Genomic DNA, 23,163 nt, shown 5'->3' with positions numbered 1-23,163 from the left:
CTGACTTCCACTTCTTCGCCTGTTTGCAGTTCATGGGAACAGAGCTGAATGGAAAGATCCTAGGAATTCTTGGCCTGGGCAGAATTGGGAGAGAGGTGGCCACCCGGATGCAATCCTTTGGGATGAAGGTAAGAGGTCACCAGACCACTTTGATGTGGGGCTTCCCATAGCAATTTTGGAGGAGGCAGCTTTGCTTGAGAGAAGCTAAAGGCTTTGCCCTAGGAGGGCCTGACCGCCCCCCCCGCCCCCCCTTTAGAGCCCCTGAGTGAATGGGTGGCAAAGCCAGGGAGGGAGGGAACATTGGCCTGCTGATCTAGACTCTTGAATTCAACATCTGGGAATGCTTGGTGGAGGTCCTTCAGCTCTGGGGTGAGTAATTGCCTTGAGTCCCCATGGAGCTGAGAGGGGTCTTGTATCCTGCCCTTCCTTTCCTCCCCTTCTGCGAAGGCCTCCTTGTTTTGCTGGTTCTGTCTTCTGTGATAATTCAGAAACCAGGAGCAAATTTATAACCTTAAAACAGAACAATTGTCCATCCATCTTCTAGCTCCCCTCCATAGTCCAGAAGAGATTGAAAGGTGCTTGCCTATACGCTGTGAAACGATCGTGGAGCCCACGGTGGCCAGGAGACCTCACACATCTCTCAGAAATCATCCCTGAACCCCGCCGCCCACCAGGGCTCTCTCTTATCCTATGCTGGGAGCTCAGTAGTTCTTCTGATTGAGGGAGGGCTGTCATCAGTAGCAGTGCCACCCCCAGCCCCCGGGGCCAATCCAGGAGACCTTGCCGAGGCGGGAGGCCATTCAGCCAAGAGAGGAAGCCCACAGGACTGCCTAGGTGGGCCAGAGAGATGTGGCAGCTGGGTTGGCTGGTGGCCGTCTCCATGCTTCCTGTGACTGTTGAGGGAGGGATTGTGGGTTCAAACTGCAGCCAGGAAAGCTTTAGTTAAACATTAAGGAAAATGGTTTTGAAAATCAGATCATTTCAGTTCTAGAAAAATTTACATAGAGCGGCTATGGAATTTTCCCTTTTTCCCTTGCTCCTTCCTTTCTGTATGTCCCTCCCACCTTCACTGCGTTAGAAGAGACTTTATAGATTAACCCTTAATTTTATGGCGACCTCTGGAGTTTGTAAGTTTTTGCTAAGGGCTCGCAGTAAATGGACGACGGATAAGAACCAGGTGGGCAACCCATTGTACCACAATCCACATCTTCTCTCCCCTGCCTCTACTTCCCACCCTATTAATTGAAGTCAGCCAGACATCGTTTCTAAGCCCCCCGCACTGGGAAGGGAGGGGACATTTTTCTGGCTCCCTGTGAGAGGTGGGTGTGGCCCAGCAGGATCCATTGATCATGGAAACAAACCAAAGCCACGTCCTTTGTGCAGGGGTGGTTGTGCCGGGGTGGTGAGGTGCCATAAGCCACAAGGAGCACTTTCTCCTTTTTCCTCATTGGTGAGGGATCAAGGTAAAGGTTCAGCTCACGAAAAATTCTGATCATCTAAAAGCAGGGGTCAGGGTGAAGTAAAACTCGGGGCACAGGTAACCAAACAGGTGAGCGTTCCATTGATGATACAGTGACTTTGGGATGGTTGCCAGGCCCCAGCAGCCATTCTGTCCCGTGCACTCCCGCGTGGTGCCACAGCACACCAGGCCCTTCTAGCTCAGGAACACTCATTGTCAAGGACTTGAGACTTTGGCAGTGACTGAAGTCAGACAAGAAGTCCCACCTCATGTCTTGAATAATTGAAGTGATGGATAAGATAAGCTTGTCTGTTCCTTTGGCACCACTCAGCTGCTTAACCGCTGCCAGGGCTGCTTCCTAGAGGCATAGAGGGATGTGGGACCTTGAGCGTCAGCAGCGGAAGTGACTGACAGGGCCCAGCTCAGAGATGCCTAGAGTCTGCTTATGAGTGTTGATCTGTGTCTCTGGCATAGCACTCACCACATGCCCACATGTTTTATTCCCAGCATGGTTTTGAGGATGTTGGGTGCCTTTTTCATGTTGCGGCATGTAGCTGCTTCGCTGGGGGTTTCTTCTGTCCAGATGTCTCTGGAGGGTTACTCTAGACTGTCTTGCTTCTGGGACATGCTCTTTGAAAACCCGAAACACACCTCGGGATGTCCCCCAACCCCAGCCCCTCAAGAGCAGCCTGGCTCTGGTCCTTTCCCACTGGCCCAAGTGATGTCTCTTCGTGCTCACTTTGACCCAGCTCCTTAACGTGTTTCCAGGTCCCAACACATTCTTAATCTCGTCGCAGGGCAGCAGGTCACTGACCTGCATCATCTGAACCTCGGTTCATGTTCAAGCAGTTGTGGAGAGCAAGATTTTCTAAAGGGCAAGGAAGGAAGATTCTTGAACAAATTGTAAAAGAGATGATTTATCAGCATCCAGACAGGATGCTGTCTGATTAGCATTTACGAAACACAAGTTGTTTCAAACTAGTCTTGGTTTCTCTTTGGAAATCAGTATTAAACTGGTAATATCATGGGACTCCCTAGATGTCATATATCTTGACTATTTAAAATTATATTGTATTCATGTAATAAGTCAGTGCGTTCTCATAAAAACTGAAATATAGATAAAGGTCTCCTAGATGACCATACCAATCAGAGTTTCCTCACAGGTAATGTCAGTTTGACCTGTGTCATCTCAGATTTTTTCTGTGCATTTATATGGAATGCATACAGTTCTATGCCTATAGAGGAATTCTATTTCTAGAGAGAATGGAATATTGTGCATGTTGTTAAGATAAAAACGTATGTCTTGGAATAAATAGATTTACCATATTTTAAAACTGTTGCATGGAATTCCTTTGTAGGGATAAATTGCTTTTATTTGGCTATTCCCTCAGTGATGGACATTTAGATTGTTTGCAGATGTGGACTTTAGCAAGCGTTGGTGAGGTCTTTCATGATACCCTTGGGGTTAAGATGGAGACCGTGAGCATGGTGCTAAGGGTTTAGTAACTGGTTGAAAGATGGATCCAACTCAGTCTGTAGGGAGATTGTACAGGATGGTGCAGGGCTCTGCCTTGTCCACCATTCTCATCAACAGCCTGGATGATGTGTCATTTGTGGATGACAGGAAGCAGGGAGAAAAGTAGTTAATACTTAAAAGTGCAGAATCAGGTCCTAAAAGACATTCGAAGTCTAGAATAGTTGGGCAGTCTTATAGAAACTTTGTTTGGGATACATCAGTGCGCTACATATGAGCCTCCAGAGCAACTAGACTTGGGTGTAGAGGTGAGTATAAAAGGCTTTTTCTAGGGGAGGAGGCCTTTGACAACAGTGCAGTGTGGTTAACAGTGAGTGATATGATTGATAGAAAAGTTTATGTGACTTTTGGCAGCATTAAAAGAAGTATGACATTCAGAGCAAGGGAGGTGACATTCTTCATGCTCTGTACTGATCAGCCCCTGTGTGAGTATTTGAGCGGTCAAAGACCCCAAGTTCTAGGAGACTGTGAAAGCTTTGGAGACAGAGGGTGATGGTGAGGGACCTCATGTCTGTGTTTCCTAAGAACGGGCTGAAGGCACTGGGGTCACTGAGCCCATCAAGACTTGGGAGTCATAGTGGAGGCCTTCAAATAGCTAAATAGAAGTCCTGTAGAAGAGTCACGCTCTCTAAGAAGTAGATCCAGGGAGGACCACTAGGTGTAAGCTAGAGGGGCAGAGCTACAGAGCTGGCCCCCAGTGGAATGAATGGTCTCAGGAGAGAGTGAGTCCCGCATCTCTGCAGATATACCTGCAAGACCGGATAACCACTTGGCCAGCATGTGAAGAGGGGGTGTGAACATAGACACAGATGCCCTGTGAGCCCTGACGTCTGTGAACATCCGTCATCCCAATGGGCTACCACTTTCTTTAAACTGTGAAATGGTCCTGGCAGTGAGTTTACTGTGTGGTCCTAGGCAATGGTGTCAAATTATTAAGGACTGGGTTTGTTACAGTAACTTGGGAGAACAACCTAATTAAAGACATAGAGTGGCCCAGTAGTCGTAGGGGGCACTTTGAGTAGTTCTGGCTGGGCTGGCTCGGGCGAAACAGCAAAGCTTGTAAAGGATATCTTTATCATCCTCTTCTCTCCTGGCACCTGGGGTCTTATCCTGTTCCTGATCTGTCACCAGGCTGTTCATCACTAATTAGGCTGCTAATGGACAACTATTATCTGACCCTCTCTAAGGTATCAGGATTTAAACTATCCGAAACTACTCTTCGGATAGTTTCATTTTGTTACAAGGAAAATGTTTTGGTGAAAAGTGTGTGCAAAAAAAAGGGTAACAGATGAAATCATGGTTTTCCCCGTTTTTCCAACATGCTCAGGGAAAATGTCCTCCCTAAGCAAACCGGACTGTGAAAGCGGGGCACCATTCATGGCTTTCTCTTGTGTGACTGAACAGGCATCAAAACAGATGGACGGTTTTCATTTTCACCAGTACGAAAAAAGTGTAGCTGATGCAGGACCTCTGTCTACCATTCTTGCTCCAAGTGACAGCAGTACCTGCTCTTCTAGGGTCATGGAACTCCTCCAGACTGGGGAAGTCTCAGCTCCTACATTATGAGCCCCAGTATTACTGATTCTACTTGGCCTCATTTTGAGTTTATACTTCAACATAATACTTGCAGATATATGGTGGTTGGGTGAAAACTATTTCCCTGGTAAAACTGTTACTTTTATAAATGTGTAGAATAAAAGCTATTAAATAGTTAAAAAAAAAAAAAAGGGCTCCCCTTCATATCACAGGAGCTGTAAGGAGAGACCTTCTTGGGCTCTGATACTGGGGGTGGACCACCCCTTTCCCTTCCTTTCTTTGTGACTGTCTGGTCACTTAAGGAAGGGGGAGCTTAGCCAGGTGGGGATCGGTGGGGGAAGAGCCCACTTATGCCAGCACAGGCCTAGAAGGAGCCTTGGTTTCCACCTTAGAGCAGCTGCTGACTTTGCTTTGAGCCACAGGTGCAGATGTGGGTTTCAGGATAATTCTGGCAGCCTGCAGCCTGCTGGTGTTCTGAATCATTTGGGTCTTATACTCTGTAATGTTCTTTCTGCTTGAAACTTTTTCTCAATAGTGTTGCTGGATAACAGGTTATAACTCTGGAGGCTCAACTCATTCAAGCTGGCCGGCCCCCAGAATGGGTCAACAGGCCCCAGCCAGCCAGGGGCTGAGCCTTGCACTTTCTTTTCAGGGTTTTCTGTGAGGAGCAGACCAGCATCTCTTAACAGTTTCTTTTTGGCCAGTGTTGTGATGAGTCTGACCTTAGCCCAGAGGGATGGACGTTGAACCCGAGGCACCAGTTGTCACCGATTCTTTCAGGTCCTGCTAATATTTACTGAGACCTGCTGTGTTAGATACTGTGCTTACAATGATCCTCTGGGGTCAATATTATTACCCCAGTTTTACAGATAAGGAAACTGAGGCCCAGGGAGGTTATGTGATGCGCTCAAGATAATAGGACGAGTAAGGGGTGGAGTACAGCTCAGACTCTGGGCCTCCTGAGTTCCAACCTGGGGCTCTTTGCCCCACTCCACCACCGCCGTCTTTATTCCTGATCCCTGCTCGTTAATCAGCCCCTGCCCCGTGTCCCTGTGCTCAGCCATTCGCAGGACAGGCAGCTGCCATCTCAGTCTGGTACCTGGAATTCTGACTGCCCTAGAGCAGTGGTTTTCAAATATTTTCAGATGTAGAATAAGGACCTGGGGTATGGGCCCAGAAAGAGAGCAGGTGGTGGGGCTCTGGGCCTTCACCTCTGCACCTTTGAATTGATCTGGTTTTATTTATTTATTTATTTTTGGCCGTGTTAGGTCTTCGTTTCTGTGCGAGGGCTTTCTCTAGTCGCGGCGAGTCGGGGCCACTCTTCATCGCGGTGCACGGGCCTCTCACTATCGCGGCCTCTCTTGTTGCGGAGCACAGGCTCCAGACGCGCAGGCTCAGTACTTGTGGCTCACGGGCCCAGTTGCCCCGCAGCATGTGGGATCTTCCCAAACCAGGGCTCGAACCCGTGTCCCCTGCATTGGCAGGCAGATTCTCAACCACTGCGCCACCAGGGAAGCCCCTGATCTGGTTTTATACTGAGTTTCTGTGTAAGGTTTCATCGTGTTGGGGGAGAGCACCAACGCTAAGCCAGAAGATTGGCTCTGGGGTAGAGAGAGGGCGAGACTGTTAGGCCCCTCTGCTGGAGCCCCTTTACCTTGCAGGCCTCCTGGCTCTCCTCCCTCCACGGTCAGCCGGGGGACCGGGAGCAGCGTGCTCAGCCTCCCAAGGCTGCCTTCTAGGACGGCAGCTAGGAGGTCGCCCTGGAGCACCGCTTGAATATCTAGGGTTCCTCTGCTGCCCCAACATCAGGAGTCCTGGCGTGGGGTGAGGTGGGGCATCCCTTTGTGCAGCTCCCCAAGGCTCCTCTCTAGGAATCATAGATGTGTGTAACCGCGAGTGCATCATAGATGTGTATAACCGCGAGTGCCCTGACTTCTGCACATGAGGACATCTGACCTATCCAGGATACATTGGGACCCAACTCAGGATTGGTCTCCCGGGCCTGATATCACCCTTTTTATCTCTGGCAACGTGGTCCCCTGATACAAGAAGCCCAGCCCTTAGTTGAGTTCAGCTCCTGTCTGCCCTGGGTATTTTGAGTGAAAAATGAGAACAGGGTAGAATTCTTCCCCTGCAGTTGTCTGCAGATGAACGAGGTACTGTTTCTCTGTGAAAGAAAGCTGAGTCGGGGCCTGCTGACCGCTGTGGCAGATGCTTATCCCTCCTCTTCCCCCCACCCCACCCCATCCACTTCCCTTTAGCCCCAGGCAGCTGCAGCGGGGGCACTGGGCCAGGCTTGGCCTGCAGGACCCTTCCTCCCGGCAGCCCCATGCTGCTTCTTGGCTCCTAGGAGCCCAGAGCCAATAGAGTTGTGTGAACCCCCTCCATCGGGCTTGGCTGTGTGACCTCCGTTGGTGTCCCTGTCCTCTTCCCGCTCCACATGAGGAAAAGTACATCTGGCTTAGAGATGAACGGGGCCGTTGTTCCAGCCAGCCTCAGAGCCCACGGACAAAGAAGACTTGTGAGAACACAGGGCAGGATCCTCTCCCCTCCCCTGGGCATTTCATCCTCCCCACGAGAAATGAGGAGGTTACATCTGGGGGAATGGCCACATGGGGCTGAGGTGGTCACGAGCTCACGATCCTGTAGGGCATCCGGGAGGCAGCCTCTTTCTCCCAAATCTCTGCCGGAGGTCGGAGTGGGACCCACCCGGCGTTTTTTGTCCCACAGGCTGATGATGAAAAATGTGATCCAAAAGCGACACCTCGTTCATAACCGTTTTCAGTTTCCTCTCTAGGAGTGCTGACTTGATATAGCAATCTTCTGTGCCATTATTTTCTAAAATAACTTGTATATTTCCCTAATTTCAAAAGAAATTAATGATCAGTAGGGGAAAGTTAAACGAGCGTAGGAAAGCATAAAGGAGAAAAGTTAATCCTACCACCTAGAGATGACCACTGTTGAAGTTCTTTCTGTTTGTTTTTGTTTAATCCTGGGCCAACTCTGAACATTTTCTCAGGGCTAAGGGAGCTTTCTTTTCGTGGAATATTGAATTGTTGGAAGTCAGAGCAGGGGGTGACTTTGAAATCACCCGCCTGCTTCTTTACGTAGAGTTGAGGACCCAGGTCTGGAGGCACTGACTTGCACCTTGACACACAGTCGACAGTGACTGAGGCAGGACTCAGGCCCAGCTCCTGGTTCACTGGTTCAGAGGCCGTATCCTGGGTCCTGCCAGCCTGCCCAGCTCAGTCGGCTGTCCGGCCTTCTTGAGGACATCCATGCCTTTGAGACATGGACCAAGCCCATGGAGAGAGCCCTGGGAAGGGTTCCTGGGCAGACCAGGCAGAAAGGGGGTAGGTCTTTGCTGTTGCAAGAGGTGGATGATTCTCACCTGGTTGCACATGCATCCCTGCTGCTTGTGCTGCCTTGGCAACCTTTAAAGCATTGTCCCTGCTGAGAGGTGTGTGGCTGACACCCAAGATTCCTTCTGATGTAGGAGAGATGTTTCCATCTCATTCTACTCCTGTTTTCTCAGGTGGGGCTGTGGGCTTCTCACTCCACCCCTGATTAGAGGGTAGGCATTAGGAGTGCAGGCCCTGGAGTCAGAATACTTGTGTCCCAGCTCTACCACTTGCTACTTTTATGACCTTGGCTAAATCATTTAACCTCCACCTTAGTTTCCTCATATGTAAAACAGGGAAATAATAGTACCTAAGGAGGTTTGAGACACATAGTGAATGCTAAAGATGTTTGCCATTATCAGCTATGAGTCTGTGTCCTTTCTTCCTTCCCCTGAGCTTTGTCTTCTCCAGCTTTCCCTCTTCCCATCAATATGTGATGACCTTTAGCTGATTTCATAGGGTTGATGAAGTTTACACCCCCGAGTTTCTTGTCTGTCCCCATCTCCCAGGAGTCAAAGTTCCCTCCTTCTCCGCAGCCTCAGGGAGGTCCCTCTGCTTTGGGGGACCACCCCCTCCCCGGCCAGCCCAGACCAGGCTTCTTTCTGGGTCCTCCCCACCCACGGTGCCTTTATATCTCACTTTCCTCCTCTTGGTGTCCTTCCCCACCCCAGTCAAACCTGCCTTGTTGAAAGGATTTGTCGTTAGTCATTTATACCTCTCTGCGCGATTAGTCACCAAGTTATGCCTTCCAAAACGAGATGCACTTTAAGTCTTGTTAAAAGAAACTTCAAGAGAGGGGACCATACTCTCCCCGCTGGTGTCAGCACTGGTGTTTCACCCTTTTCCCCAGTGGCGAGTCCCGTCTCCTTGGTAACACGCTCAGCACCACCACTGCCCTCCTCCCTCATCTCTTGCTCACTCAGTTGAAGTGGGCGGTGCACCTGCCTCTGTCTTCGGGCCTGTGGGGTCTCCGGCTGCAGCCAGCTTCTCCCCCGTTTCCCTCGTGCCCTCCGACCGCGTCACCGCTTCCCGCAGGATCGTCCTGCCTCACGTGGGCTCCCCACTTTCCAAGGGCATCTGAGCTCCACTGGTCCAACCGCACACCAGCTGTTCCTGCACCCGTTCGTGGTTCAGAGCTTGGAGGTGGGCGAACCTGCCTTTGAACTCTGGCGCCGCCCCCTCCAGTGTGTAAGCTCCACTTCCTTCAGCTCTAATGAAGGAAGAAGAATAGTGCCAACCCGGTTGTATTGTCGTGAGAGGTAGACAGGTGCTGGGGAAGGCTTAACTGTAGTGCGGGGCACAGGGTCAGTGCTCCATAAATGGTTGCCATGACTAATAATACCAGTGCTAATAATTAACAGTGACACTTACTCTCCCTCTCTGACTTCCCCAGACCATAGGGTATGACCCCATCATTTCGCCAGAGGTCTCGGCCTCCTTCGGTGTGCAGCAGGTGCCCTTGGAGGAGATCTGGCCTCTCTGTGACTTTATCACTGTGCACACACCTCTCCTGCCTTCCACCACAGGTAGGTGTGTCCCTACCTTGTGGGTTGGCCACAGAAGCCACAGACCAGATAAGGGTGGGCCCCCAGTCTGGGATTTCTGCCTATGCTGGGGACCAGCTGTGGCGGTGGCCCATCCAGATCCTGTGAGCATGGAGGGTGGTGATGTCTTGTTACATGGCCTTGCATCAGACCGAGGAGGGGTGAGTTGGCTGGAAATGCACAGGGTCTGCGTGAGCTGGGTCAACATGTAACACCAGTGACCCCATGAATACTTCCTGGGACCACTGCAGGAAGCACTAATATCTCAGGGATATTTGGGATGTTTCTAAACTGAGTCTGGTCCAAATCCATGACAAGGACTCCTGCCCCAGAGCATCTGAGAAGGGAGCAGTGAGACCAGAAAGACTGTGGTCCCCCAGAAAGGAGGTGTGTGGGGAAGAGCTGGTGGGGGGAAGAGAGGGCCTCTGAAGCTGGTGCAGGTGCCAGTGCAGTGGGGAGAGCACGGGGGTCCCCACACCATTGCCGCAGGAAAGCGCCTCCCTCCGTTCCAGGCCTGCTGAATGACAGCACCTTCGCCCAGTGCAAGAAGGGGGTGCGTGTGGTAAACTGCGCTCGCGGAGGGATTGTGGATGAAGGTGCCCTGCTCCGGGCCCTGCAGTCGGGCCAGTGTGCCGGAGCCGCGCTGGACGTGTTCACAGAAGTGAGTGCCTGCTCAGGGTCGGTGGGGAGGGGAGACCAGAGCAGAGGAACTTGGGCTGCAAGCCCAGCTGTGCAAAGACCTTGAGCTTCCTGTCTCTAGCGGGAGAAATTGTGTCGCCAAAAATAACACATCTGTGGTTTGAGGAGCCCAGTGCAGAGCCTGGTACAGAGGCAGCCGTGCTGTCTTCTGCAAAACTCAGATTTTATATAGGACCCATTCCTGGGCTCGGGCTCCTGGACGGCTACCCTATTGATAAGTTCAGAGGAAGACAGAGCAGCAGATCAGTTCTGAGGTGGAGGATTTGGGGCAGGCAGAGAGGGGTTTAAGGTATTGATACAGATCTCTGGTGAAATGACTCCCACTGCCAAGAAGACATTCCACCCAGTGTCCGTTGGCCTTCCTTTCCCTTCCTCTCTTCCCGCAGAGGGAAGGAAGCCGAGGATACTGGTTAGACGTGTTCCCCTGGTCCCAGAGGCTGCTGTCCCTAGGTCTCTGTGCAGGAGCAGAGATGTAGCATCTGCTCACCCACTGCCCCCATCCTGCCCTCACACCCGATAGCGTTCCCACTTGAATCCTGTCCACCTCTCTTAAAAATCCCACCTCAGCATCGGAGATCGGGGAGAAAGCACGGGCTTTGGATTAGGCAGTGGGGGTTTGCTGGTTACCAGCTTTGTGGCCTTGGCAAGACCCTGGCCGTCTGACCCCCTGTAGCACTCAGTGTCTGTTCCCTGCCCAGGGCACAGCATGCGTTGGGTTTGTGGTCCTGGTCATCTCTCTCAGCTACATCGTCAGCTCCTTGAAGGCAAGGGTGTGCCTGACCCTTGTTTATATCGCCATCTCCCTAACACAGCACCTTCCCCTCGCTCTCTTTGGCCTCCCCATGGCACTTACTACTCTGCGGCCGGCACTCACAGACCTATGTGGCCAAATCCCATGGGAGCCGATAGAGTCCTGGGGAGAATGACCAGAAGAGAGGAGGCCTAAGTAACATGTCCAAGGCCCCTACATTGTGCCTGGTGAGCAGAAGGGGTGGAAGGGACACTGGAGGGTGGGGTAGGGGTGGCCAGGTGGGCCGCCTGTCCTGGTGAGAGCCAGGATGCAACACCCGTGCGGAATGCCCACAAAGGGCCTGCCTCTGTGCTAAGAGCTGACAGTAAGTGCTGAGGGGTGGACTGGAGTTGGGGCAGTGGGTAGAGGGGAAAAACCAGTATCAGCTATAACAGCTACCACTGGTTGAGAACCTCCTTTATTACTGCATAATCTCCATAATAGTGTTAGGAGATAGGTAGTAGTAACCCATTTTATAGATAGGGAAACTGAGGCTCAGAGAGAGGGAGATTTGCCCAAAAGCACATAGGTAGTAAGTGGTGGAGCTGAGATTGGAATCTGGTCTACAGCTCTGTCTACTCTGCTGTGATGGAACATTCATGAGGAAGACGGTTATTATTGAGTGCAGTGACCTCTTATAGAAGTAAGAGGCAGCATCACCCCTGCCCTCTTCCCCTCTAACTCCCTGGGGCCGATCTGTAGCGGCCCACCCAGAGATGTCTCTTTCTGGGCAGGAGCCACCCCGGAACCGGGCCTTGGTGGACCACGAGAATGTCATCAGCTGCCCCCACCTAGGCGCCAGCACCAAGGAGGCCCAGAGCCGCTGCGGGGAGGAAATTGCCATCCAGTTCGTGGACATGGTGAAGGGGAAATCTCTGGCGGGAGTTGTAAGTATGCCATGTGGGGCTGGGCCTGGAGGTCAGAGGGAGGAGCTGCAGAAGGGCGCGTTGTTGCTGGGACCAGATTCAGCCCTGGGGGCCGAAGATAAGGGACTGTACTTGAGCCAGCGCTCTGGGTGGGGTGGCGGGAGCTGCCCCTGCTTAGCCTGGAGAGCTGAGGCCCGGCAGCAGGGAGCCAGCTTAGCTTGTTTATATTGTAGGCTCACTGCTGAGATTGTGGTTTTTCCCAGTGCCCTGCCTCTGGAGAAAGGCTCCTTTGTTCTCCACAGGCCTTGGGAGTGAAGGAGTGTGGCTGGCATGATGGCGGATGCCCGAGGTAGGGGCAGGTGGGGGACGGCCTGTGGAGAAAGCCCTGAGAGGGCGTCCTCACCTCGTAACCCCGAGCGCTCGCCTTTCATCCCATCTCTCTTAGAAGCCTGGGCAGGGATGCCCTGCCCAGAAGCCTGCTCCCATCTTCCCCATAGGAACCCTCCAAGCCAGCTGGCCCCCTTTCTTTCCCCAAATCATGATTTCTTGCACTCACAGTGGGCCCTTCCTGGCATGTGTTCCTCTTCCAAGCTGAACCTGACTTATACTTCAAGTCCTGTCTCATTCACTCAGTCTTCAGATGGTCCCTAAGCTCCAGTGGGTACCAGATACTGTCAGAGCCCTTTGGGGATATGGAGGTGAATAAGGAAGGAATAGCTGTCCATCAGGGGGCTCGCACGCCACCTGCCCCTTCACGAAGGCTTGCTTGGCCTTTCTAGCTCCATCCCAAACCTTTTGCAGTGAGCCACATTCTCTCCTATTATTGAGGTTTCATGAGTTTATATCTTAGTTCTTAATTAAATTCTAAGTTCTCAGAGGACAAACAAACAAAAAAAACACCACCAAAACCAAAAGGATGTAAGCTTCTCTGCAGTTCATGTGGCTCTGCCTGGAGCATTTAACCAATAATGAATGAGAGTTGGGGCGCGGCTGGGGGGTAGTCCCTGACCCTCCTGGCTGACCCTCAACACAGGCACTTTCGCTTCTGAGGACAGAACTGCGGCAGGAGAGACACAGGATGCTTTGTTCAACCCTGCCAGCCCTGGTTTAAGAGCCCAGGCCACTGTGGCCTCTACACCCTGAGAAAGTAAGGGAGCCTACTGTTGTCCCCTAGGAGGGCTTCTCGGGGGCAGCTATCACAGGTGTGACGGGCAGGCTGGGACAGCCTGGCAGTGGCCACAGCTCGGTGGTCAACAAAGACGCTTACCCATCCATGTCTGCACCCTCCCTCTGCGCTCTGTCTGTGGGCTTCTCAAGACAGGGCACGCTTTCTCACTCCCTTTGCATGCCGTGGGCTTCTGAGCGGTTCATTCCTCCCCCGTGAGGCTGGTGGGGACCCAGGCGAGGTTTGGGCCACCGTGACCATTGCCACCCGGTCTGGGCTGGGCTTTTCTTTTTTCTGTCCACTCACAAGGCAGGGTGCAGCCCTCAGCGGTGCAGCCCTTATGAGTTATTCAGGGAGTGGTGGCATTCCAGGCCTTTTCATGACGGGGACTCCTTAACACCAGTTCCATCAAATGGGCCCACAAAATGTCCCCTTCTTACTTAAGAGGTCACATCTCCTAGTCAAATTGTTAAACTTAGGCAAATTGAACTCTCCAGCCACAACGGCTGGTGGGGTAGAGTAGGCATTTGTAAGAAAGACATATTTGTCACATGGGAAACTCCTCTGTCCCTCATTCTTTACCGGGTCCTCTCCAGTTCAGTTCTGCTCTAACGTGAGGCACAGACTAGCATTAGGGTCAGGTTGGTGCCCCAATGCATTGGCTCTTCCTGGAGCCTCCCACTCATCTTCTAGAGAAGACAGACGCTCCTTTTACTCAGCAGACCTGGGGGAAGCACCGCCCTGGCCTGTGCAGGCATCTGACCAAGCGTGGCGCCTGCCTTTGGGGCTTCTGAGTCGAGCACTTTCCCGCTGCCTGCTGCAGGCTTTCGCACCCCAGCTGTGGCCTGGCCCTTCAGTTCTCCCCCTGCAGCTCTGGGACTCACTGCCCTTTCTGTGCCCTTCGGAGAGGATCAAAGGGGGCCCGGCCGCAGGGTGCGATCACACCAGGATGCCCCTTACACAGAAGGGTCTGCTGGGGGGTCCCGCCTCCTTGGCTGTTTCTGTCATCACAAGTCTCTCTTCTTTAATCCTCTGCCAGTTGTGTCTTTATGAAAACAGGAATAGAAGCGTCCACGTTTTCTTTTCATTACATCTTAGAGCCGCCTGATTGATTTGCATCCAACCCGGGTTTCTAATTAAATCCTTCTTAGATGGTTCTCTTTATAAGTTGCTTCCGCATAAGTGGCCAGGAGCTTAACTCAGAGCCACAAGATGGAATAGACATTTTGACACAGAACAAGCCGGGTTTTGTTATCAAGCCCCTGCTGGGGGTCCAGCCAGCCAGACCCTAGACTTACAACGTCAGAAGATTACGTGGCTTCTGCCTTCTTCAACTGCCCAGCAGGCCTGTGGTGGACTTCACAGGAGTCAACTTTTAAAGAGTGATAGGATCATCAAAAGCGTGTGAATCCAGGGAGTTCCCTGGTGGTCTAGTGTTTAGGATTCTGCGCTTTCACTGCCATGGCCTGGGTTCAATCCCTGGTTGGGGAACTGAGATTCCACAAGCTGCGCGGCATGACCAAAAAAAAAAAAAAAAAAAGGTATATAAATCCAGCCTTACAAATTGTGATATTTGGACAGAGTGTTTTGTGACAATGTAAAAACACATTTTAAAAAAATCAACATGGAAAATAGAAATGAAGGCAAATTAGGAATGCCATCCCAGAGAGACACACCACTCTAGGTCCAAGTGATCTGTGACTGCCCATATGTTTTTGTTTTTGTTTTTTAATTTTTAAAAAAATGTATTTATTTTATTTAGTTAGTTTTGGCTGCATTGGGTCTTTGTTGCTGCGCGTGGGCTTTCTCTAGTTGCGGCGAGCGGGGGCTATTCATTGCGGTGCGCGGGCTTCTCATTGCAGTGGCTTCTCTTGTTGCAGAGCATGGGCTCTAGGCGCGTGGGCTTCAGTAGTTGTGTCTCTTGGGCTCTAAAGTGCAGGCTCAGTAGTTATGGCGCACGGACTTAGTTGCTCCGTGGCATGTGGGACCTTCCTGGACCAGGGCTCGAACCCGTGTCCCCTGCATTGGCAGGTGGATTCTTAACCACTGCGCCACCAGGGAAGCCCTCCCCATATGTTTTATGTCAAAGACCCATCTTCCTTCCCCAGCACACGAGAAACAAGTCTCCAGTGGAGTGGGTTGGGGGTGCTGGCACATGTTCAGAGAAGAGGGAGATGTCCTTCTCCCCATCTTCCCACTCCCCTTCTGGCAGTTTGAAGTGGTCTTAGCCTTTTGTGCCCTTCTCTGGCTCCATAGCTCTCCTCAGCTGTGGGAACAGGTTGTTGTCACCTTGTTGGTGGCTAATGGAGGTTGTCACCCCCCAGGCACCCAAAGCCAGGGTGGCCCCATGCCACCTGCTCTCCACGTGGAGCTGAGTCTCAGCAGTAAGACCTTGTTTGGGAGCTGAGTTGGGCAGGTGTGCCCTGTCCCATCCCTTCCTGACCTCTGCCCTGCTCCCCTTTCTCTGCAGGTAAACGCCCAGGCCCTTACCAGTGCCTTCTCTCCACACACCAAGCCTTGGATTGGTCTGGCAGAAGCTCTTGGGGCACTGATGCAAGCCTGGGCTGGGTCCCCCAAAGGGACCATCCAGGTGGTAACACAGGGTGAGCCGGGAACTCTGCGGAGGGAGAGGGAAGAGGGGCGTGGACTCGGCACCCCACCGGGTGTGTCTGCTGCAGGCCACAGACCAGTGAGGGACTCAGAGGTGACCCCGCTCTTATGACTCCACATTTCACGTTTGGTCTGAGTATGGCTTGCTTGCTACTGAGGAGGATGGGTACACAAAGTTATTGGGAAATATACTTAATTTTCGTAAATCACGTTTATGCAGTATTTTTAAGACATGCATGTTTGGGGTGCAAGAGGGACCTCCGTAAGATTTGGAATTTCACGTGAGAGGCAGTAGGATTGGTGGAGGGAGTCCGGGTGAAGCAGCAGAACATTTTATTCTGGTTTTGACCCAGTTGCTTACCTGCTGTGGGATTTTTCCTTCTCTGAGCTGTGAGTTCTTCACCTGTGAAGTGAAAGCCGGGGCGGGTGTGTCAGACGAGGCAGGCGGTGAGGACATTTTGTGCTCTGTGACATCCTAAGGTGGGCCCTCGGGCAGGCTGATGCCCGCAGGGGCATTTGCTCAGCTGGGGAGTGGGGATGGGAGCAGAACCCACTGTCTGCCCCTCCACAGGCTCTGGCCGCCTTTGCAGTGGGTCCAGCCCTGTGCAGGCGTGGTTGAGAGACCGGGGAGGGCCCCGGTCCCCTGAGCCCTGCAGGGGCTTGTCCTCCCCGTTGACTGTTGGGCATCCCCTCACGTAGGGAGAGACTGGAGTGGAGGCAGGTAGACCCTGAGCATTGCCGGTACCAGGCAGGGGCAGAGCCAGGGGCCTCACTGGCCGGGGTGCCGAGGCCTCAAGGAGACAAGACTGGGAAGTGGGCCCAGCTGCTTTAGTCGCCCCTTTCTGCTTCCATTTCCTGAGGCCGGCAAGGGCATGAGTGCCGGGTAGGGATGAGGGTAGGATATTTTTCAAGTGTCCCTTTGGGGAATGACAGGCAGGCCAGGGAGGACAGGCCAGGGGCAGGTGTGCGGGGCAGCAGAGTTAGGCTGGCTTCTGGAGAAGAGTTTCTTAAACTGGTGTAGCGCGTCCCCGGTGTCCTGGCCTGGACCCCCCCGTGTGTCCCCCACCCCGGCCACCTCTCTGCCTGCAGAGGAAAGCAGAACTGCCTGGCAGGCTGGAGTTGGGCCCCCAGGTCAGTGAGGAGCCGTGACCCAGAGCTCGGGGCCAGCGATGTGCTGCCCACTCCCTTGTTGTTCTACACGCAGTGGCCTTACAGCGGCTTCTCTGGGTCCCCAGGATTGTCCCTGAAGAACTCTGGGAACTGCCTGACCCCCGCCGTCATCGTCGGCCTCCTGAAGGGTGCTTCCCGTCAGGTGGAGGTGAACCTGGTGAACGCCAAGCTGCTGGTGAAAGAGACCGGCCTCAATGTGCGCACCCCTCCCCTCCCCTCCCCTCCATCCCCTCCATCCCGGGTCTGCACTGCTTTTCTCGCCTGCGTTCAGAGCACCTTGCATCTCTGCTCGCCGAGCGAGCGGGAGCCCTGGGCGCCAGTCCTGCAGGTGACAGTGTCTGCCTGTGAGAAGTAGCTGTGATCTCTTCACTTGCAGAGTGGAGATACCACCGGCCCCGAGCATCGCTACGAGTGAACTAATACTCGTGAAGGTGCTTTGTGTATAAGTGCTCTGTGAGTGGGAGGGGCAGCAGTAGCCCCACTTCACAGCTGAGGAGATCGAGGAGCCAGGCTGGGAGCTGGGAGATAGCCCGGCGTGCTCGGCCCCCGATTCTCCAACCAGTGCTTCTTTACCACGGCACCCGGGTTCCTGGTTAGTCTGCAAACTCCGGGAGCTCGCCGCACGTCATCTTAGCCTCTGCCGCCCCTCGTGGCTTCCCTTTGGCGTCTTCCCTTCCGGTTCCCGTTTTAGACTGAAGTCTGTGTTTCTCACCCAGTGGGAGCTGGCAGAGGCAGCGGGCAGTAGAGCTCTCACGTCCCCCTTCCTCTCCCCCCACTGCTCTCCTATATCCCAGGCAGGCCACTGCTTCTGTGCAGGGAGCAGTAAGTCAGAGAAGGAGGGACCAGGCTGGATCAGCCTCTGGTGACCATCCTGCTCATCTCAGCCCTTCTCACAGCCCTGCCTCCCTCCCTCCCACCTTCTCCCCACTTCCCACCGTCCAGCCCAAGCCTTTACCTGTACCCGGCAGATCTCTTTGCCCTCCCTTTAGGGAGGAAGCTCACGCTCAGGGCCACCAGGCTTCCCCATCTGCCCTCTCCCCCCGCCCTGAGTTGCTGAGCGTGGCAGCAGGGCTGAAGCCCTATAAATTGGCGATTAGGCCTAGGGAGGGGGTGGGCGTCACTGTGCCTTTTTGCCTTTTCTCTGCAGGTAACCACTTCCCACAGCCCTGCTGCACCAGGGGAGCAGGGCTGCGGGAAATGCCTCCTGACCGTGGCCCTGGCAGGTGCCCCCTACCAGGCCGTGGGCTGGGTCCAGGGCACCACGCCTGTGCTGCAGGCACTCAACGGAGCTGTCTTCAGACCGGAGGTGCCTCTTCACCGGGGCCTGCCCCTGCTCATGTTCAGGGCTCACCCCTCCAACCCTGCGATGCTGCCGACCATGATTGGTGAGGAGGGGCCTGTAGGGCCGGCCGGTGCCCTTGAGGCAGCGGTGGGTGTGTGTTGAGCGCTCTGTCCTGGGACTGGGCTCTGTGGACTTCTGCCTCCTTCAGCCCCTCTCCATGCCTGCCGGCATCACTGGATCTGCCGCAGGTTCCAGAACATTTGGGGAGCCGGTATGGAGTTCTGAGGTTAAGTGCCTTATCTAAGGTCGTAGAGCGGTGCGTCAGGGGTAGGGCCCCAGCGCCCCTCTTATTAGGCAGGTGCTCACCACAGTAAGGACACAGCTGAGAACTGCCTGTAGAGCTGTATCCCAGGAGCTCAGAATTAAGTTGCAGGTTTCCTTCTGACCGCAGGCCCGGTGGTGGCCAGCCTGATCCAACAAAGCATGTCAGGGCATCCCCTCCAGATGTCGTGGGCATCTTGGATCTGCTCCTGTCCCCTGGCGCTTGGGCTACTGGGAGTTCTGGAGCACTTCCAAGTATGGCAGAGAGTGAGTGTGTCCACAGGCCCCAAAGGGCCTAATTTCACTATCGTTGCCAGCTGCCCAGGGGAACTTTCCCCTGCTTTTCCCCCTTGCTGATGGTCTGGATAAAACTGGCAGCCAGCAAGTCCAGCTCTGGCTCTTCGTGGCTGATCTTCCCTCCCCTGCCTTGCCTGATGGCCAGGGTGTTCCTAAAGCCTGCAGAATAGTGAGGGACCTGGGCAGAGCCCTTTGTTCCCTGTCTCAGCGCTTTGATTCTGAGACCATCACCCCCGTTGCAACATTGATCTTGGGAACTCAAGACTTGTGAGCCTGCTCCCAGCCTCTTGCTTCTCCTTCCCCCGAGCCCTGTGCCAACCAGGGGTTTCTTCTACTTCCAGGCCTCCTGGAAGAGGCAGAGGTGCAGCTGCTGTCCTACCAGACCTCAATGGTGTCAGATGGGGAGACCTGGCACGTCATGGGCATCTCCTCCCTGCTGCCCAGCCTGGAGCCCTGGAAGCAGCACGCAACCGAGGCTTTCCAGTTCCACTTCTAACCTTGGGCTCACTTGTCCCAGCCTCGTGGGATTTTCTGAAGAAACACACCCACTGGGAGAGGAGAGCCACATTCCTGGGGCTGACACTGCTTGTGTCTCATCTGACCCCTGTCGTACAGCAATAACCACCCAATAAAGAGCCTACCCCGTATTCTCCGGGCACCTTTGTGTTGTCATTACCCTGAAGAGCCACTAGAGGGCATCCGCAGGCAGCCGTGGGGCAGGACTTTTGTTGCAAGAGGGTAGGACATGTAAAGGGAGATCCAGATGGGCGGACTGCACGCCTGCCTGTGGGTACTCTGAAGAGAACCCCCTCTCCTGTCTCTCAAGTTTTTAAGAGACATTTTTACAGGAACAAAACTCAAGGTATTTGAGCAAATTCCTATGCTATTTCAGATATCCCCTCCATCTGGGAATTTAGATGCACATTGAAAATATAATTCAACAAACATGTACAGCATTATGTGCCAGGCACTGGGTTAGATGCTCTGCCTAGGAGGAGAAGGATTAAAGCTCAGACTGCTCCCATAGAAGTCTCCATCTGCTGGGGGGACAGAGCACACAGACGTCACTGGAAGCAGTGAGGAAAGTGCCACAACAGGTGTATATGAATTCTGTTGAGAGCAGAGGAGGAAGTAATTGGAGCTGTGGATGGTGGTTCCCAGGAGATGTTTGGAAAGATTTCATAAGGGGAAGAAAGTGTGAGTAAAGGCACAGGGCCTGAAGATGTTTGGTGAGATCACAAAGCCAGCTCAGTATGGGCTGGGCAGTATATTACTCGATTTTTTTTTTTTAAAGATGATTTTCACAAAACATGGCAGAATGGTACTCCTGCACCCTAAGGGTTTCACCTTTTGAGGGTTTTTTACTCCATCTGTAGCGGATGATCCCTTCCTATCTTATGCCCAGCAGCATCTGTTTTGGAGACAAGGCAGGCTAAGAAGGCCTGGCAGGAGCAAACCCATCACTGTGGCCTCAGAGCTGTGATTGAACCAAAGGTCGGTAGAAGCTCCACCCGTAACCGCTCGCTGTGCGGACCTCTGCTGTGAGCTCATAACGTGTATTAGGGCCTTGCAGCAGCAGACTTGGAAGGGGATGGGCCTGAACTCGAACAGCAAGGTGGCTTTGAGCTGCTTTGACCTTGAGCACAGTGTTTAATTCCCCAAGCCTTTGTTCCCTCATCAGTAAGAGGGATGATGAAGCCTCTCAGGACTGAATGGCTTAAAAAAGTGGTGTATGGGAAGTGCCGGAGGCACTTGGCTTCTTCATCCCTATGTCTTTCTTTAATAGCAGACGACCAGGTCTCAGTCGCTTACATAGAATCCCATGCACCAATGGGCCCTCCCTTTGCCCTTGTGGTAATATTCTGCCAGATCTGGACGTGGGGTGTCCTGACATCAGACAGCCCATTCTCTCTGCCTGGAAAGAGATCAAGAAACATCTGGTGGGGGGGGAGGGGGCGGTGGTGGCGCTGGAGCCCATCGATAGCTAGAAAAACAGGCTGAGATTGATAAGTTAAAACTCAGTTAAAAATTGAGCTCAATCTTCAGCCTCTCAGCCTCTTCTCAGAAGCCCCTAGACAAACCATATTCTGTGCTCTAAGGTGGTCAAAACAATTCTAGAAACCCAAATTACTTGAGCATCCCCAAATATCTTCCTAGACATGGGTGGCTTGTGAAGGTATGGGACACATTCACTGTATCACCCTGTCCTGTGGCTGTCCACGTAAACTCTCCTAAATTTAAAAAGGCAAGATTAAGTTCAAGATCCAGCTGGTGCTGTTTACTCCTTCGCGTTTCTCTGTGGTTTGTGGCATCTCTGCACCGCCTAACTTTAGAGTGGAATTTCCTTCTTGTGTGTCTTGGCTGGGAAGCAGAAGGTTTGCTGAAAGCTCAGTGAGGGAGGCAGACAAATACTGGGACAGGAGGGAACTGGCCTCCGAATACTGGCTCCTGGGACTCTGAGATTTAGAAACGTACGTACGTACGTGTGTGTGTGTGTGTTTAGTATGTCCCCTGGAGACCAGAAGTTGCCTCATGGTCAGTGGGCTGGACCACTCTCCACATCTGTTTCAATATACTGTGACATGTTGGTATTCTTGCTTGAGATGCGTGTAACAGGCCTCAATGCCTTTATCAAGTCATCACTCCATCCTCTCCTGCTGTAGGTTGTCCTGGGTGATTTTTTGCCCACATAGGTAAGTTCTTTATCTGCATGATAGTAGCTGATCTTAGGGTGAAAATGGTGACCGGGCAACTGGAAAATCATTCCCTCATATGCTGACCTTAAACAGGGGGAGAGGGCTTTGTTCAGAGCCAGCAGGAGTCAGTTTTAATGAAGTAGATGCCAGAGCTACCAGAGGAAGTCCTAGGGCTTAGTATCAAAGTCAGTGAAGAGGGGGAGAGGAAGGTGACAATGACCAGTGCCCTCCTGGGTGCCCTGCAGCTGATCCAGGGCTCATATTCTGCCGGCGTGCACGGGATGGGCAACACCTTGATAGTCTCATTAAATATTTTTAATATCACCCCCACATAGTGTCCAAATGACTCGCAAGTGGCAGCAGGCCTGGCTGTGGCATTCGGTGACACAGAAGTCCTGGTTGCTTAGGCCACTAAGACCCCCCCAGCAAACTATGTGGATAGAAGGCAAGGCCCGGAGTCTCCTGCCTCAAGAGCTCAGGTGATTATTGTACTAAGTGAAGTAAGTCAGACAGAGAAAGACAAATATCATACAACGTTGCTTTTATGCAGAATCTGCAAAAAAAAAAAAAAAATGACACAAATGAACTTATTTACAAAACAGAAACAAACTCAGCGACTAAGAGAATGAACTTATGGTTACCGGGGGGAAGGATGGGAGGGAGGGATAGATTGGGAGTTTGGGATTGACACGTATACACTGCTGTATTTAAAATATGGGCTTCCCTGGTGGCGCAGTGGTTAAGAATCTGCCTGCCAATGCAGGGGACACGGGTTCGAGCCCTGGTCTGGGAAGATCCCACATGCCGCGGAGCAACTGGGCCCGTGAGCCACAACTACTGAGCCTGCGTGTCTGGAGCCTGTGCTCCTCAACGGGAGAGGCCGCGACAGTGAGAGGCCCGCACACCGCGATGAAGAGTGGCCCCCGCTCGCCGAAACTGGAGAAAGCCCTCGCACAGAAACGAAGACCCAACACAGCCAAAAATAAATAAATAAATAAATTTATAAAAAAAATAAAATAAAATAGGTAAACAACAGGGACCTACTGTATAGCCCAGGGAACTCTGCTCAATATTCTGTAATAACCTAAATGGGGAAAGAATTTGAAACAGAATAGATACATGTATATGTATAACTGAATCACTTTGCTCTACACCTGAAACTAACACAACACTGTTAATCGACTCTGCTCCAATATAAAATAAAAATTAAAAAAAAAAGAACTCAGGTGAATAAGGGCTTTGCTCCCACGACTACAGACACTACTTCAGAGATCCTAGGAAAGGCATACATTGTCCTGCCAGGGCTGCCAGCTAGACTGAGGGCCCCCAAACAGCTTGCTGAGGAGGGGCAGGCAATGGGGGTCAGCCAAGGGGGGCTGCTGGGTGGCAGCTACAGCTGGTGTAATAGAGCAGGGGTTCAGCGAGCAGCTGGAGAGGGCCTGGGAAGGGAGTCAGCTGATGCAGGATTAGCGCTCACGCAGCGCTTTATCTCGGATTTTCTGGTGCCTGTTGTGAAACGAACAGCCTGGAGCAAGCAGTGAAGTGGGCGGGCCCAGCACCTCATCCCCCTGTGCCCAGTGTCCTGTTATCCCTAGGGCGGCCTGCCCACGCCAGCCCTCCTCCCCACTGACAGAAGCCATCCTCCCTCCTCCAAAGTGCCCCTTTTCTTGCTGGGGTGGCAGAGGAAACTTTCTACAAGTCAATAAGTTAATAACTTAAATAACTTCACGCCCCTGAACCATTGCTATTTTACAAGAAGATCCTAGATAAAGCAGTGCCCTAGCTCAAGAGGG

At 52.7% G+C, this 23,163-nt stretch overlaps 1 protein-coding gene across 1 annotated transcript in view; it reads left to right on the top strand.

Moving 5' to 3' along the window:
• The window catches only part of PHGDH (phosphoglycerate dehydrogenase), a 31,463-nt gene extending 12,142 nt beyond the window's left edge, over positions 1-19,321 (top strand). Inside the window, exons 5-12 of the mRNA XM_061186094.1 lie at positions 30-128; positions 9,324-9,456; positions 9,987-10,135; positions 11,698-11,850; positions 15,465-15,597; positions 16,840-16,970; positions 17,922-18,159; positions 19,016-19,321. Coding sequence (XP_061042077.1) covers positions 30-128; positions 9,324-9,456; positions 9,987-10,135; positions 11,698-11,850; positions 15,465-15,597; positions 16,840-16,970; positions 17,922-18,159; positions 19,016-19,170 — 1,191 coding nt within the window. The 3' untranslated portion in view covers positions 19,171-19,321. The remainder of the gene's footprint in view (positions 1-29; positions 129-9,323; positions 9,457-9,986; positions 10,136-11,697; positions 11,851-15,464; positions 15,598-16,839; positions 16,971-17,921; positions 18,160-19,015) is intronic.
• The last annotated feature ends 3,842 nt before the right edge of the window (positions 19,322-23,163 follow it).

Source organism: Eubalaena glacialis, chromosome 3 (assembly GCF_028564815.1).
Source record: "Eubalaena glacialis isolate mEubGla1 chromosome 3, mEubGla1.1.hap2.+ XY, whole genome shotgun sequence".
NCBI lineage: Eukaryota > Metazoa > Chordata > Mammalia > Artiodactyla > Balaenidae > Eubalaena > Eubalaena glacialis.
This window is presented reverse-complemented; position numbering and strand designations above follow the sequence as displayed.